The 18,377-nt window shown below is 38.9% G+C and overlaps 1 protein-coding gene across 1 annotated transcript in view; it reads right to left on the reverse strand.

Annotated features, from left to right (window-relative positions):
* Positions 1–18,377, reverse strand: part of CLINT1 (clathrin interactor 1) — a 47,344-nt gene that overhangs the window by 13,911 nt on the left and 15,056 nt on the right. The window contains exons 2-6 of the mRNA XM_066197085.1: positions 8,212–8,316; positions 7,448–7,544; positions 5,916–6,024; positions 4,904–5,068; positions 2,196–2,370 (exon numbers count right to left, since the gene is read on the reverse strand). Coding sequence (XP_066053182.1) covers positions 2,196–2,370; positions 4,904–5,068; positions 5,916–6,024; positions 7,448–7,544; positions 8,212–8,316 — 651 coding nt within the window. The remainder of the gene's footprint in view (positions 1–2,195; positions 2,371–4,903; positions 5,069–5,915; positions 6,025–7,447; positions 7,545–8,211; positions 8,317–18,377) is intronic.

The following is an 18,377-nucleotide window of genomic DNA, read 5'->3' on the forward strand; positions in this document are numbered from 1 at the left end:
AGAAATCCACAAGTCTGGCCAAGTTCTGCTGGTGTGTAAAGACCATGGCTTCCAAATTTTATTGGCCACAGGTAAGATGTGTAAGACACATTTATTCTTTGTGCTTCAAGGCTTTTATTGGCCTTATAGTACTCAAGCAATAATGGTTTATAAAGTTATTAAGACAGAAACAATAGAACATAACAGCATGTTTGCCAGCTGAGTGAGTATCACCATGTAGTCACTTTTCCAAGAGAAATGGCAACTTAATTGTTATTATATGGCAGCAGGCTACAAATAAGCCAGTACATTTTTGGCACTTTTTTCTACAAAAAAAATTGCTGAAGTGTGAAAACACAAATGCAGAGATTTCATGAGGCATTTACAAAAGAATGTTATTTTGAGCTTAAGTTATATGATAATTAAAATTTCACGCCATCTTCAGTTTTAATATTTAAATATAGTATTTTACTAATAGAGCATGCACTATGGCATGTATTTACAGTGTCCTTAAGGATAAATACAGACACTATAACCTGCAGTTCAATCTTCTTAGATCCTCTGATGGCTTCTGTAGAAACAGACCTCTTCATTCAAACCCTTGGATAAAATCCCTTCCATGGTATTTGATCCCCATGCCAAGAGAAGAGAAAAAGAAATTCCAGGCTGGGATTTGAAGCAGTGTTAGAGAAGCTGAAATGCTGCAGCCTGGATTTCTTCTTGCAGCAGAATAACCTTCAAGCACCAAACTGCCTTTGCTCATGTATGTCCCAAAAATTCCTCCTTTTATTCCCAGTCCCAAGTTTACCACTTTTATAAATTTTGAGCCAAATACCCCACCTGACATGGACCAAAAAATAAAATAAAAAAAGGAGATAAACAGAAGAGACAAGGGTTACAAGAGCGAAGCAAAAATGAAAAATGCAGTTTTAGCCAGAGAAAAACAGCAGTGTAACTTGGGGTAGAGACGTACAGGGGAGAGTCATCAAAATAAGCTGCTTTTGCGAAAGATTAGACTGCAGAAAGGACTGTCTACACCACTGAAAAATACAGGACTTTATCCAGCACAAGAGACAGGAGCCATTCAGAAATAAAACAAAGGAAGCAAGATTTTAAAAAAAAGTCTACTGTACATCCCCTATGTGAAACGTGGCTGGTGAGGTCTGCAAACAACATAGGACAAGTTGCTTTTGAAAGATAAGTACAGAAATGCACACAGAAACGTACCATTGTTACTAGTGAAATTGTTTACTTTTCTTCTGATCCCCTCTCTTTGTAGTCCATTGATACTAAGTTCTGAGAGGGAACCCTGATGTGTGCAAAGAATACCAGTTTCATGATTTATTAATGCCTCAGCAAGAGGAGCACATGGGCTTTCCCCCAGAAATGCTGCCATTATTATTATTTTTTGTTTCTGTGCAAAATTGCTTTAGTTTTACATCACACAGATGTGTGCATGTGTATTCTGATGTTCAAATACATGTGTGACTATCTAAAGATATTCTTGTAAAAATATTAATCAAATATCAGTGAAAATTTGAATTTTTACTTGTACTTGAGCACTTTCTCTACAGCAATTTCAGATTCTGTTAAGTAGAAACTTGATCTCCAGGTAATTAAATTCAATGCACCTGTTGAAGTGTGACAGATGTAAAGTTCTTCCCGTAGCCAAAGCACCGTAGATTTTCTCCCTTACTGAAGAAATTTAATGACCAGATGTAAAATACAAGAATTTTCTTGAAAAGCCCCAACTGAAATTGATTTTTTTTTTTTAAAGAAATCACCTGCAGGCTGTTCTTCCTGCGATCAGCTCAGGGAAGCAGCACTGTGTCAAAGCAATTTCAATTTTCTTCCTTGGCACTCCAGCATTGTAGCATTGTGTGTAGCATTAAGTGGCAGCCTTCAGCACTCTGGCACATGAGCACTGAATTGCTGAGACAAGGAAAAGCTTAGGATATTTCAGCCAAATTCCCTGCATTGCCAGCAGCTGGGGCAGTGGTGAAAGGCAGCCAAGAGCAGTTAACTACTGCCAGAGCCACACTGTTCCCCAAGGCCAGGGGGACCTGCAGCAGCCCAGGAAGCAGGTACTGAACTCAAATATGCTTCCCCCTACAGACAAAAAGAACGGCAGAAGGCTGTAACTCATATCCAGCAATGCCAAACTGCTTCTTAAGAGCAAGCTCACAGATAAATTCAGGTTAAAACAACTCCAGTACCTGCACCTTTCTGGAGAGTCTTCTCTATCTTTCCTCCGGAACTTGCTGATGGTGTCATCGATGGTGCTGCCGATCTTGTCACTGAGCTCCCCCAGCTTATCACTGAAAGGAAAAGCTGACTTCTTATCCCATTCTTCATCCCATTTGGACTTGGGCTCAGGATCGTATCTTTCACCTGGTAAGACACAGATAAGAACTATGAAAGGTACCAAAAAAAAAAAAAAAAAAAAGGCTGTGTTGTTTCTGGAATCCCTCTCAAGCCCTCCTGCCCTACACACACGAGCTGTACAAGTTTACAGAGCAAACGGAAAGCTCCCTCAGTGCTGAACCCAGGCACAGCACGGAATGCCCATCACTAAGTGGCAGGAAGAAGACGCAAAGACTTCTGTTTATGACAATGACACAAGCTCAACGTACAGCACATCAGGACACTGTTGGGCTCTTGCTGGAGAAGCACCAGAGGCACAAGAAGCAGATCAGAAAGGGCACATGGCACTCTTGGAACAGCCCCTTAGTGCAGGATATTCCATTCCTGGCTGAGCTGTGTGATCACAGGTAAACCACTGGGGGTTTTATACACTGACATTAATATACAAAAACACACTGCCAAAATACTGAAAGACCGTGCATAATAACTTTTTGTTTTCCACACTTAGCAATTAAAAAGAAGTTTAAAAATTTTTCCAAAAGAGATGAGAAAAGAAAAGGCAGTAAAGCAACTCAGCTTTTCAGGGGCCTCTAAATACCCTGAACATCTTTCCTGAGCACTATTATCAAGAAATCAAAACCTTTTTCTTCTAATTTAGTATTCCAGACCTCCATACTGGTATTTTAGATTACAAACAGCGGCCAATTTTACTTGAAATAAGAACATTTACTGTACAATCACATGAAGGAAGTCTAAAACACTAATGTCTTGTATATTTATACACACTCAGCCAACCTGAGTTTAATTCTAATGAAAAAACCAACATTTTAACAAGGACTTGACTATCAGAAGCATTGCACATTTTAACTCGTATTGTGATCTTGTATCAGATCTTCTGCTCAAATATAGATGTATAGAGCAAACCAAACCTGCTCAGTTTCTACACAACATTTGTATGTAAACATTTTGTATTTTGGACTATCATACACACTGAACAAGCAATTTTTTGTACATCTTTTAAATATGTAAAACAATAGTGACTTTTTTTTAATAGGCTGAGTAAAATTGATTAGCAGAAAGAAAGGACAGTGAAACAATCCCTACTATAAGTTACATACAAATGATATTGCAGCTCATGTGATGTTCAAGGTGTATTAAACTAAGCCATTTTAATAAAATGAAAATGATGATTCCAGCACTACAAGGTGCAAAATTTGAATTATACCTGTCTTATAACTTCATTTCATATAAGGTGTATTGTCTTAGTAAAGACATAGGTGCAAGTCTCTAATGATATTTGTTTAGATCCGTAAAACTTTACCAGTGAGAACCTGCTAGAAATCCATGAGATACTCAGTGAGATCTTTATCATTGGAAAAGGAGGCACTGCTCAGAAATGTACTGCTGTTAAATTTTGCAGGAGAATAAAACGGCCTTATTTCAGTTTATGTCAGGCTCTCAAGCATTTTAATGCAGACTCCTTTAGAGAGGTTTTCCTGTGCAATAGAAATTTTAAAATTAAAACAGACACCAAGTAAGAGCTCAGTACTTTCAGGACAAAATAAACTAATGAAAAAAAATCTTAATACAAGCATTTTGTATTTAAACAACTAGAATATTTTTGATTAGAAATCTCACCGGGGAAAGGGTTTGTTTTGTGCTGCTAGAAAGACTCTTTTTTAATCTTTACTCAACAAATGAAGGAATAATTCAAAACCCTTTACCACAAAAATTAAATACAAGACAAAGAAACTAGTCCTTTAAATTAAAAAACCTGAATGATACTTAAAGAGCACATGGAGAAATGATTCTATCCAGCCTACAAGGATAGATCACGACTCTGCACAGAGAAGTCAAAGATAAGCTCAGTGCAAGAACAGAGGGACATGTACTCAAAGTACAAATACAGTGACTCGTAAGTATTTCTTAAAAAGAGAATCAGCACAATTCCAAGCAGGTAGCAAAAGCCTAAAGGAATGTAATAAAATAAGAAATATCCTGCCTTGGAAATTTTTAACTACTCTGCATATGTAGAGAAGGAAGAATGGAGAAGCAACCTGTCAAAAAACAAGAGGGATCAAATCTAAGTGGAAGGTTCACAGAGAAGAAGAGAAAAAAAGCCAGAAAACATCAGGCACAGGTGAAGTTTAAGCCCTGAAGAGCTACTAGTGAGCTCTTACAGCAAACCCTTCTCTCAAAGAAATCACCAATTCTAGCAAACCAGAGCCTTGTGCCATTGGGACTTTGGTACTCATCCCTTACTAAAAGCAGCCAAGGATTTACTCAGGCCAAAGAAAACACAGACTGGCAGCTGGATCATGGATGGCATGCTGGGATACATCAGATGGAAGCCTCAGTGCAAGCTCAGATCCCTGCTACAAACTATGGCAGGGGCTGGGAGCAAGGAGAAACGTCCTTGGTGCCTGTACTTAAAGTCAGATCTGACAGATGCCAGGAAACAAACACAAAATCCACAGATGCATTTCAAGGCTCCAAACAGGATTTTTTGGGAAAGCAGAAGTGGATGGGCAATCCTTGCCCCAGGCAGGCCAGTACTCACTGTATCTGAACCCTCCGACACTGTCCGAGGACACCCCAATATATTTGTCTTTGTTCTTCTTCGCTTTCTTCCTCTCCTCCCGAAGCCGATCGTCGTCCTGAGCAAACTCCACCATTTCTTTCACCTTCTGGCGGATGTTTATCCCCTGGTCTTTGCCATTCTCATCTGGGCAAGTAATGCAGGACAGAGAGGATGGACGGAAGAGGGAAGGAAAAAAGGAAAATAGTTAAGTAAGAGGCAGCAATACTGAACACCAAATTGATAAAAAAATTCGAGTCCTAAACACAGCGGTCAAAGATTTCGTGACTACTGCATGAGGTCCAGTGCATCGGTTTAAAAGGGACCAATTAACACAAAATTTAGATAAATGAGCTTGCACTGAATGGTTTACTCAAACATAGCAGTGATTAACAAAGACTGAGACACAACTCTTATTCTCCAATTGAACAATTTTAACCCCTCAAAATATCACCCTTTTTAGCACAGTTTTTGCAAGTTTCATTGCAAGAACTCAGTCTCATGGCAGAAGTGATTTTTCGAAAATTTGCTTTCAGTTGGGAAGTACTATAAGCTAAATGTGCTCCTTTCCAGCCTTTTTCACATTCAAAACACACACTGGCCTTGCTGCCTTTGCACTGTAAATATTATTTGGTGGGAGGAAAAAACCCCAGCTTCAAACAGATGTGTGTGTTTTGGAGCTCTAACCTTTTCTTCCCATATGATTAAAGCTATTCCTTTATGGACACCACAGGGGACCAGTCTCTAGTGCATATTTTAATATAAACCCCAACACTCATGTTGTGTTGGTTCTGTTGTTATTAGCCAGTCTTTTCTGCGAGTTCTTGTCTTCACTAATTAATACTCTAGGGCCCCACGTCTTGGATTCTGCACTCTTCACACAACTGGCAACAGTCACATTTTAATTAGACTGGGGAAGCTTCTAAGCTGGTTCAGGTGACTGACAACTCCAACTACTGTTTTAATTTGCTTATAAGATTTTTCTATTGCTCACCTACAAAGTGGTAATTTTCCAGGGATCGCAAATCATAAATGTGTTCTCTGGCACTTGTAACAACACGCTCTGATCCATTCCTTATGAGGTAAGCTAGGAGCAGCAAAGACTATAAAAATACAAAGCACCTTATGATTGCATGAACAAAAACTCTACCTTTTTTTTTGTAAAAACCCCAAACCTACCCCCCTCCCCAAATTAGTAAATAACTTTCCCTTTTTAAATAAATGCTTATTATATGGGTCCCATGGAAAAAACATTTTCCTCACGTGAATCTTTTGCTCTTTAGACTATCAAAACTGTATTTTTAAAACTTTAGCTTGTTACTACTAAATCACAAATAGTTACCTTTATCAGCTACTGCTTGTTTTAAGATTAAGCAGTAGCAATTAAGGAGAAAAAGTTAACCTGTGAAATGAAGCATTTTCTTTTGCCTCTTTTGTTCACATTTTCCCAATGGCTTTCACTGAAAGGTAACTCGTACAGGAATTTAAGAAGCCTTCTGCAGGATTCAATGGATATACAAAACTGCATTTCAGGACAACTTTAGACAAGTGACAAAACAAACAAAGTTTAAATAATACTTTCATTTCAGCTCTTTATGTTGAGGGTTTGTATCTGGAAAGAAATCACGCACTTTCTCTGAAGTAGTGCCTTTATCAGCTAAAACTACCATTTTATTTCAACCAACCTAACCTGATAAGCAATTCTAAGGAGTCTTTATAACATTAAGCAGCTATGTGTGATAGCATTAAATATTAATTTCTATTGTACTTCAGGGAAAACAATTACTATGACTACAAAACATCAAGCACCTGTGAAAAGCACAAACCATGCTTTAGAATTAATTGTCTTGCTACAATCCTGCCATCAAGAAAAACAAAGTATAACCTAGTCCAATACATCAATTCTAAAAAAGGAGGTTATATTTGCATAATTCAGTGAACACTGAACAACACTAAGTGCAGCACAACACAACCTCAAGAAAAAAGTTTCTGTACCAAAGACAAGAAAAACGCAAATGACTCTGATCTTTTCCAAAACGCAATTAGGACATAAAATTGTCATGTAAGATCTGCAAGGAAATTTGGCCCATTCAAACGCAAACTACAATTTAAAAACATTACAAATTGGCAGAAAATTAAGATTAGTTTGCATTTTATTTCAGGTATTCCTGAATTCTTTCAAAAATGTTTTCCTGATAGCACAGTAACTTAACATCTCCTTCTCATGTAGCTCTGTAGAACTCCTTTGTGTAGATTCAAACTGTGAGTGCCACTCAAAGACCTGAAGAGCAGCAAAATGTAATTGCTCTGTGCTCATTAAGTAATATCTTCATGTGCTTCTAAAACCAGAAATTCGTTGGGTTTTTCCTACACAGCATTTGAAAGACACCTTTGACTTCACCAACAGAATTATAAAACAGTTAGGGAAGATATTCTAGGTTGCTAGAGGAGAAAGTACCGTAGGATTATCTCAACAAGAACTCCACCAGGACACTGCATGAGCACCCAGCCTTGATCCTTACACACCTTATAAACTCTCCTCCAGTTCTTTTTGTTGTCTTTCAGCATCCGAGTCCACAGCATGTTCATGAGCTCTGGGAACTGCTCGTACATAAACGTAGCCCTAGAGAAGGGAACAAAAGCAGCAGGGCAATGTCGTTTTCCCGGGTCCGCCACAAGAGCTTGCTCACACTCAGGGCTGGCAGTAGATGGCAGGAGTGATCTAAGCCCAGGCACATCGGATGACATTCAACAGAAAAAGCTGCCTCCTGTTTTAACTCCTAGAACAGTTATTTACATCCCAGGACTACAAAAGAGTAATTCTAAAAATCTGAGGCAGTAAAAGAACCTTCACTAATTTGTAATGAAAATAACGCTGAATAGGAATACCCTAATAACCACTGCAACTGATCAAACATGCCAATTCCAAACTGATTTTAACACAAAAAAAAAAAGCTCAAGAAAGAATTCAACATGTTTTGCTGTTTTTGAAAAAGTTATGAGAAAGCATTTTGAAAATAAATACTCCAAAAAAGTCAGCTATATTGAAAGAATTCTGAGGATACATACATGAAAAATCACAAATTTAAAAAGTACCTGGGCTTCATTTTATGTTTTGACAGTTTTCAACACATTCTATGATTATGCATTACAAAACTTAAGACTTTATTTACAGCAACTTTTCGGCATTATCAATCTGAATACCACAGAGTTGATTTACCACCAAATTTCACATTCTTATATAAAATGTACCTTTCTTTTCTTCATCACTGAGTCAAATTATCACTTACTTGGCAATCTCTCCCATGAGTTGCCCTGAAGGTCCCCACGGATCATCATTGGTTGCTTCTCGAACCTTAGACTCTATTTCTGAATAATTCATAACCACATTGGTGCTGCAAAGGAAAAAAAAAAAAAATCACACACATGAAGATTAGCATCAAAACTGAGAAACACATGAAAACTTAATAATGACACTAGTGCAGATCTCACTTAATGAGATACCTCTACAGAGTGGGAAAGAAAACAGCTTTAGTGCACAAGTTACCCTGAGGACACTATACACCACATTTAAGTTATCTTTAAGAAGGTTTTACTATTCTATTAGTCTTCAAGAATACAGATGAGAAACTGGGGATTACATTACAGCTGGATTCAGTCCAGTAAAAATGGCTTTGGGTCAAATTAAAACGCAAACCAAACCACCAGAGTCAAAGCTGATGGCTTCTGCAGTTAGGTATGGCTTGCTTACAGGTTTGTGATGGTACAGAGTTACTTCCAAGAGGCTTTATAACTCAATCAGAGGCAAGATTTTTTTTTGGAATGTTACAAGAGAAAATCAAGAACATCAGTACCAAACAGGTGTTAGTGAAAAACTAACAAAAAAAAAAATCCCACAGAAGACTAAAGTAAGGGAGATGAGATTCACTAGAAAGCCTGTTTCCTAGCTTGAATTTAATTATTTAAGGGAAAACAGCAAAAGAGAAGCTGCAGAGCACTCAGTTACAATTACAGCAATGCAAATATTGCAAGGAGCTAGGACTGTCTCTTCCAGAGGTCACAAAAAAAGCTTACTTAGAAAAGTTTTTTTCTGTGATGTTAATATTAAAATAATAATTACGTGATTTTTTCTAAATTCATCTTTAAAAACAGGTAACATATGAGCCCAGCAACATTTGTGCCCCTAAAAGCATCCAGATGTGTTTGATACGCCTAGCATGTCAGAAGTTCCAAAGTTTATTTAAAAGTACATCATAACTGATTCAGAAGCTAAGAAAAAAGTTTTAGGGTTGTAGTTTCAACACAAACCAACCCACAACGACAAATTAATTCAATTGTAGGAAAGATCTAATGATTTATAATGCTACGTGGAGAAAGCATTTGCTGCTTAAGAACCTCTTCTGAACCTGAATGACCTAAAAAGAGGGGGAAAAAAATAATCAAGATGCTCAATAGTCATCCCAACAGTTATCCCTCTGTCCATGTAGGAGTTTGCACAAAGCAGCATTCAAGCAACTCCTGCTCAATTTTATTTGGCATAAGGATAGCAAAGATCTTGGAACTGGGAGTTATAAACAGCAGAAACAAGAATGAAATCCCCTTAAGTCTGAAAGGGGACACAGAAGGTAATTGTTAAAACAGAATAAAATTTCTGGACTTAATCTTGGATTCTCAGCATGAGAATTCCTGCTGTCAGATCCTGATGTATGATTTTATTCAACTTTGTGTCTAAAGAGAGCATAAGCTACACAACTGAATAAATAATCAGCAAGCTCACAGAACCTATCTATATTACAACAAGCATGTAAGAACACAGCAGTAGTTTGGAAGAACAGCAATTAAGGTTTTACAAATTCATTTATGCTGAATGCACCTCAAGCTTCTGTTTCTGGTATTTTCTTTACTGTACATACAAATGTAAACCAATCCCACTTTTATTTCCCACGTGCGTGGAAAAAACACAACCCCAAAGCTCCAGGATTTTCCAGCACACTGGTTCCCTTGTCCAAAGCAAGGAAAGGCAGGGAACTGAATGGAAAGGTTCTGCTTGTTTTCATAACCCCTCCTCCAGCATTTGTTTGAGAGACTTGATGGAGACTTGGGGAGGGGGAAGCATGAAATGAAGTATTTCCTTAATTTCTTAGAGCAAAGGATTTAAGAATGGAAAATGCTTGAAGAGATGCAAATTTAAGTGTTCAAAAATAAATAGCAACATTGGCTGTGCAAGAGCTGAGGGCACGTGGCTAAAGCAGCAGCGGGGCTGGAAGGGGGAAACGGAAGGAAAACAAGGGAAATTAAGTAATGCCAAGAGAAAAAAGGTGCAGTTAAGCCTCTCTAAGTACAGAAACATGCTCGACTTCTAAACCCCTCCTGCAGAAAAGTTATTGTTCTCAGCAACTAGAAGAAAGCTCTTTTATAAATGCCAAGCTGAGATCTAATGGAATGAACCATTCCAAACCAAAGGATCTTAGAGCCACATTTAATTCAGCAACAAATGTAAACTTCAAGGAGAAAAAAAAAAACTTCACTGTTGTATAGTTTGGCATCATTCCAGGTCACTTAAAAATAACCATTTCTAAAAAGGTGGAAATACAGTTTTTATTCTTCCTTTCCCATGTTTTCTATGGCCCTCATTCCCTGCCCTACCCATGATTCCTGCGACCTTTGCAGCAAAAAAATAATTTATGTCCAGATGTGAAGGGAAAAAGTGACTAGCTTGATTGCCAAGACTTCCTGTGATTGATATAAATTTAATATCCGAGGACACTTTCCGACACCAGAGGGGGCTCTGTGATTAGTTTATCCTGGGCAGCTTCCAGGGAATGCTGCTGGATCGCAGGGACGGGCTGCTCCTCAACACCCGGGGCTGACAGAGAGGAACTTCTTGGGCAGGGATTACAAACCCCCTGATCTGCCAGACTACAGCGGGATTCACCCCAAATTGGTCACACAGACCCCGCACCACTGGAATCTCGTGACAACAACACTTACAGAAACTTTTGACGTGGACAAAGAGATTAAGCAGGAAAAATATATTTTGAAAAGTTACAGTCAAAATAAGGGTAGAGCAATAGAGTTGACGTGAACATCACAAACTGGTACATTCTTCTACATTAAAGTCTATTTAAACAGATTAATGACAACTGATTCTTTTTACTCTTTATTGTACCCCTCTCGAGTGATTGCCCTATAATTTCCTTTTTTAAAAAATAAAATTGTTTACAAAAGCCAAGAGAGGGCACTGTCACATCTCTATGGAACCACACTGTGACAGTCAGCAAAATGCTTTTAATTTTCTTGCAACTTTAAATGTTTGCATCTGCAGTTTACAGCAACACTGACCAGGTAGCTTAAGTCTGAGACTAAATCCCTCTTAAGTGAATAAATGGACATTGCTAATAAAGTCAGTGTGTAATAGCTGTAAATACCTGACCATCTCCAACTGCAGCAGAAAAAAAGACACATTTTCTCTTAAATGTTTACATGCATTTTATTAACTATCATGTGATATATATTGAAAATTACTTGTTGTACCAGGTACCCTGAAATCCTTCCTACTTTGTTCACAATTTTATCTGCATTTTTCAAAGAATTCAATCAACTATAAAGAGCTTCAAATTTTGTTCTAAGTTACATTTTGTGATTTGTACATTTGAGATAAAGATGCTACCTGGGTCCAGGTGTCATAGCCTACAAGAATGCTAAAAAACCAAAAAATAAGCAAGAGGGTGAAAGGGGAGAGATGTGAGAGGGGAGAGCAGCATTGAACATATCTCAGTTCTGTCATCTGAGGTAAGAATCTTGTTTAGCTGGTATTAGGGAGAACAAGCAGGTAGCAAGAGGGGACAAGAAATTCTGTATGTCCTCATATAAAACTCAGATCAGAGAATCTGTGAAGGTACAGCCAAAACATTCATCAAGTATCTGCCACTTCAACCTTTACAGTTGCAATAATTGGAAAGCACTTCAACTTTCAGGCATGAAGAGGATAAAAATCCTACGGGTCTGAGATTATCCTCAGCACTTTTCTTTGAAAGAGGAAAATGAAAGGCAGCTTGTGGATGGGCTGTATGAAAATAAAACCTTACAGACTGCAGGAACACTTCACAGATGACACACAGAACAGGCAGACTTGAAAAGCAGCCCTGTCTTTCTCCTCCCTATCAGCAGACACTGAACATAACCCACAATGTGGACATAAATACACATGACCACTAGGAAATGATAATTGTATCTGCAGAAAACTTCTATTTGTGTTTCATTTCAACAGACTCCAACCTGCCTACTTTGTTCAGGCTTCTGATTTTACACAATACATGAACCAAGCTGTAATGCTCAGAAGGACAATACTGATGGGCATGAGGTATATTCTGCTCTCAGTAAGATATTAGTGCTTCATCAGTTGGTTTCTCCCCTCCTGTAAAATAGCCACAAAATAATTACTGAAAAAGAATTTTTTTCCTCTTCCAGACTAAGAAATTCTTTTTAAAACGACTTTTATGCTGGCAAAGTAAGACCACTGTACTTCCGCCCAAGATGCTTATAAAAAATTAAACAAACACTACATCCTGAATTGAAATGCTTGTTTCAGAGCGAAAATTTTTCATTGCTCAGGACCACAAGGTGTTCTCCACAGATTCATATGCTCCAACTGAAGTCAATTATCTGTTAGGAGATTACAATCACTTATACACAACTATAACTGTACTGCTTCTAGTAATAGCTTCCAGTTGGTAACATTACAATTAGTTTTGTTGTGCCTGAACTAATTATCCACATCAATCATTACTGGTTTCACACTGAAAAAAAAAATCCCACCCTAATTCTCCCTACACCATATACCTTAAATCAGAAACTCTTTGGAAATATGAATGTGGGGACACAAGGCTCTGCATATGGCCAGTGACATAAATGGAAGAATATTTTCTCAGCTGACGTCTCCTCTAAAATTAACCCTCAAACAACATTTCGTAGCAATGATTTAAATACACTGCCAGCAAACCTGCTAAAGGAAAAGATTTAACAATTTTTGTCCGTGTGATTTAAGGCTCTGGTGAGAATCCTGGATCCAGCATAAAGCACTAGAAGGAGTAAACACTTCAGTGCCCTTGGTCTTTCCTAAAGAATATCACACAGATATTTCCACTCCATGCTCCCTCCCCAAGCATCTCCTCTATCTTCCACATTTTTTCAATGATCAATGGTGGTCTGCTCCCTCACCCCCCTGGAAATTACAACTCATAAAGGAAGCTTGCACTTCAAGGCCAGATTTTGGGAGCAATGCTCTTTGGAAGAACTATTCCTAAGATAACCATTCATCAGGAAAGGGAGAGTGTTATATATCAAATTTTCAGATCTTCAAACACCACATAAACTCAGTATTCTGTACGGAGGTTCAAATACCAGCAGTTTCTTAAACATGCAGAAACCTTCCAACAGCACGTGGACAGCTAACCTGCACTCAAAAAAATAAGCACCACAAGAAAAGGAGGTATTTATACACGGAAGGTAATGAGAGAATAATAAATCCCTATCCATCCATTCAGAATGGAACTTACTTGAAAACATATTAAGGAATCAGAAAGCCTAACAGATCTTTGCCAACGTTTCTGCACAAATGTAAAAGCTCTGAGTGTGCCCCGGGGCGAGAGTCAGAGCGCTCCGTTAAAAGCAGGTCGGGATTAGAGCCGCTGATGATGTGGGCGGTTGTCACCGAGGACACCAGAACGACGCCGGGCACCGGAGCCACACAAGATTTGTGAAATGCCACGTCTAATCTTATGACAACTAAAATAACCAGAAGCCACGGAGAGGGGACACTACAACAGTTTCTTTATAGTGCTGATAAAGGGATTGGATTGGACAGGGTGAGGCTAATTAGAAACACGTCTCGAGCCTCTGGGAGGCTGCCCACTGCGCTGAGGGACCCGGCCGCGGGAACAAGAAATCTGGCTACACGGTTACATTTTTTCAATGTATATTTCAAACCAATTACAGTATCACGTATACATGGGACTCCTATGTGCACAATATTATGCCTTTAACTATTACTCCAAGGACACCACTGGCTTATGCACCTTCTGTTTTCCTTTTTTTTAATTTTACAACTGGGAACACTAAAATACCAGGAAAGCTGAGATGAGAAACTTTGTACGTTATACCGCCATTAACAGTTTCCAATGAGACACCACTCTGCAAATATCTGCTTAAGGACTAAACGCAGAAGAATAAAAAATTCAAGCTTTACTCACGTGTATGTACCATACATCCAGTATGAACATTAATGCTATTCAAACAAACAGCAACACTGAAGAATTTTATTTCTTTTTTAAAGAAAGAAATTAGTCTATTAGAGCAGGCAGGGTCTGGATCAACAGAGGACAAGAGAAGCTCTCTTACTCTACAGCACTGAAGTGTGGTGCCAAAGTCTTATAAGAAGCAAATATTTCAACCTTTTGCAATTTAATGTGCCAAAACAGACACAACATGATTTTATCTTTTGAATAACATGTTTAACATTATCCTTTCAATAGGCAATCTCACATACTAATAGCTTAATCTCATTCTTTCAGTAATTTTGTTAGTTTCCTTATTTTTAGAAAGTTTTCTCTGTGTTTCCTGTGACTTTCACAGTGAATAAAGGCAAAGCACACTTTAACTTTGGTCATGACAGAACAGATGTTACTGACTCTGAATCAAATCTCATCACCTCAGCTGGTGACATAGCAAAGGAGACCATTACAGTAACAGTCCTGACATTCCACATGGACAAACCCCAGTAAGGAAACAATTTCACAGCTCTGTGCTGGTGCTTCTTGGATCTAAAACTGAATGGACTGCATTATCCAACTAGAAGGTTCCTAAATGCACAAAATAGTTAAGAAAACATTAAGCCACAGCACAAGGAAAGTCTGCTTGAACTGAATAGAGAAGAACACACGCACATGGTTCATTTATTCACCTTTCCTATCTCCCACCATTTCCACGGCAAGGCAGCCAGGTGCCAAGTGCAGTGCATTCTCTAGGGGATGGTGCATTACCAGCACGGGGGTAAAGCCCGGGAGTAAGGCAGCAGTAACTCACTCCCGGAGGCTGAGCAGCTCCCCGCCCTGCAGTCTGAGCACCGCCTTTGTCCCCCAGCAGCTGCTTTTCCCAACAGCTCCTCCTGGCTGAGAAGCCGCGGTCACCCAGAAGACAAGACAGGGACCACGAGTGACTGCCCACAGGATCCACGGTGCAGGTTTAGGAGTATTATCCAAATGCAACAGCAGCAATTTGTGCTCAGATTTCCCAAAAAACAGTAGAGGGGCTGACAGCTTAAGGCAAAATGACACTAATATAATGTAGAGTTGCTTCTAGACATTTGAGATTGCAGCTGAATTTGTTTTTTAAAAGAGTGAAGGACTGAATGCACTACATAATGAGCCAAGTGAACATTCAACATCTGGAGAAGAGACAAGGCAATATTTTCACAAACCAGTTATGTAGAAGACCCCCACCCACAGACACACATGCACTTAACATGAAGCCCTCAGAGAGGAGTGAACACCACCTCAATCTCACCATTCAACTCCTATGAGTCATGCATCTGAACTATTTTTAGTCGCTAGATTAAAAGGTTCCTGTAAAGGAGGGGTGGAAATAGAGGGAAAGCTTTCTGAGAATGCAAAGAAGTAGCTTTAATGTTAAATGATCCTTTTTGAAATTGCATGCAGAAGTTGGTTTCAACTACTGAGAACACACAGTAAATAAAGCTACACAACTTGACCGAGTACAGGATACATCTCCCCCACTCCCAGGTGTAGGAATCTTGGCATCTATTAAACTGTTAATTAGTTTCCAGAAACACTTTCGCCAATTAAAAAAATAATTTAATACTTATCCATCTGGGCATGAAATACTTTCAACAGAGCGTTTGAACTGGTGAGCTAAAATAGAAGTGATCCCGATCGGCACAGCACTGCCCCCCAAACCACCGGGGCCAGGACACGGAGCAACAGCACCCCAAAACCAGGGGCAGCATCAGCAACTGCACTTGTTTCTGTGAGCATCCCTTCCTCCAGGCTCTGAAGGATTTCACATCGCTGGTCCAAACTTGGGTTCCAAGAAACTGGAAGGATTTCATATAAAGTCAAACAGAAAAATGCATTTCAGGACCAGATTTAAAAATGTATTTCGGGGTAAGATTTCACTACCCTATGACACTGTCACTCATTATCCTAGACAGCTCAATGTGCAGACTGGTTGACAGACAGAAGACACCATTTATCCACCTGTTATCCCAAACAATACAATGGATATTCAGGAATCTATGCGCCTAATGCTATTAACAATTATTCAGAGAAGACATTAATTGCCCTCCAAAATAAAGATGGTGCTGCTCTTTCCCTTCAGTGAACTCATGCATTCAATCTCAGGCAGCCTCTCTCCCCTTGCTGGGCGAAGACAAACTAACTAAAAAACATGTAACAAACTTAATGCATTTTCATTTTGCTCCTGTCAGTAATGTCACTTTTGTTATAAAACATGCAGCTTAGATTTAGAGCCTTACAGATAAAACATATGGATACCAAATAGGAAGCCAGCAGTCCACATTCAACAAAGAAACAGATGGGGGCCCATCTGCCAAAATGCCTGGTGAAATACCTCAGGTTACACAGAGGTAACAGCACAACATTAGTGATACTTGACCGTCCGAAGTTCTTTATTTTTCAGCCACTCCTCAGAGCCATGACAAATGGGACACCAGTCAATACCATGAATGCCAGGTATTATTCCAGACCTTCCATGCAAGGAGCAGTCATACTCCTTCTGACCAATGATACCATCTCCATGATGTACAGTAGGATCTGAAATACATTTTCAGCTTTTCAAGTTCAGTTTCATAATTTATGTGGCAGATGTGCAAGGCAAACTGCACAGAAAGAGATAAGCCAAGAAAAACATCCTGGTGGCCACAAATGAATTACAACTTGTGGGAGGAAGGAACTATAAAGCTATTTCCTGTGCATTACAACTTCTAATCACAAAAGACTACCAAGTAAACAAAACAGCCCCAAATCCACCACACACACTGTCAAAAAGAACAGTGACTTTAAAAATTACATTGCAGCCTGATAGAGAACTCAGGCCTCTCACTTACAGATATCAGCCCTGCACCTTACTGAAGTCTTCCCTTTCAAAGTTTCCCCCTCTCAGAAGTTCCCAACTGCAGAATTCTATATCCTAAATGGTTTTGTAACTGCTTGCTACAGTTGAATTATTTTTTGCAGATGTTGGGAACACTAAGCAGGGAACATGGCAGTTTTAAAGTGTGTTTGTGCAAGGAACAAACACTTCCTCCCCCACTTGATTTAAGACTGATTTCACCTCTCCTACTGCAGATTCGCTGCAGTATGTCAGTGTTAATACTTTCCTACTCTTATATAAAACAATCCCTTGTGGTTCACCAACAGACACGTGGCTGCTTTATGTATCTTAATATGTGGTAGTAAGTAACTTCTCAAGCTCATGAAGAATTTTGCCACGTTGATAACACTGGTTGTGGGCTTGTACCACCTCTATACAATGTGTACCTTCATTTAAAGTCCAGAGTCATCTCTTTATTTCTCCATTTTTAATGGGAAATTTTCATTCCAAACACCCACCCTCACATTCTTCACTTACCATCTCCTAAACTTCACCCATTACAGACTATCTTCCCTTCAAATGCATGTTTCTGCAGTTCCATTTTTAAAGGCTTAATAGTGTTGTTGTTTCATTACACTTAATTCAAAAAACATTCTTTAAAAAGTAACTTACTAAAAAAAATGCTACACTCCATCAAGTAGAATGAATCAAAACGTTTCCTTTTATCTTACATAGTAAGAACACCGTAATAGTATTTCCACTGCTTTCCAGTATTAGTTTTTAGGTCACTTTTTTAGTTGAAATTAGAGGACAATTATACTTAAAGCATTCTTGTGACAAATCCGATTAAACTTAAGCATGAAAACCAATTCCACAAACAAGTGGGAAACAGCTGCATTGAGGCCACAGTTGACCCTTTGGTGGGACAGTTACACACTGAACAGCAACTCTGGTTTTGATTCAGATGTAACAACAATGCTGCCACTGCCCTATGCAGGTTTTCAGTCTCCTTGCCTCTTGTGAGCTTCCACCTGGCACATCAGATTGGAGTCACTCCTTTGCAGCTCCTGTTCCTGTGGATTTGATCTCTTTCAAAGCTCAACACCCTATGGTCACACAACAGTAGCTGTATAGTCCAAAAAACTGACATATGGAATTTGTGTAACCTTTGGTAACTGCAGAACTAAAGAGACCTCCAGATGCACACTGTAATTACATTGCTCAATTTACTACTGCTCAGTCTTCACACTTATTTTGCTACTCTGCTCCTTACACTTCAGGTTTTCTTATTCTGTAACAACCAAGCTGCAACAATTTTAACTTTTTT

This window comes from Chamaea fasciata, unplaced genomic scaffold (genome assembly GCF_029207755.1).
Source record: "Chamaea fasciata isolate MVZ Bird 193981 ecotype frontalis unplaced genomic scaffold, bChaFas1.0.hap1 SCAF_15, whole genome shotgun sequence".
NCBI classification, from domain to species: domain Eukaryota; kingdom Metazoa; phylum Chordata; class Aves; order Passeriformes; family Sylviidae; genus Chamaea; species Chamaea fasciata.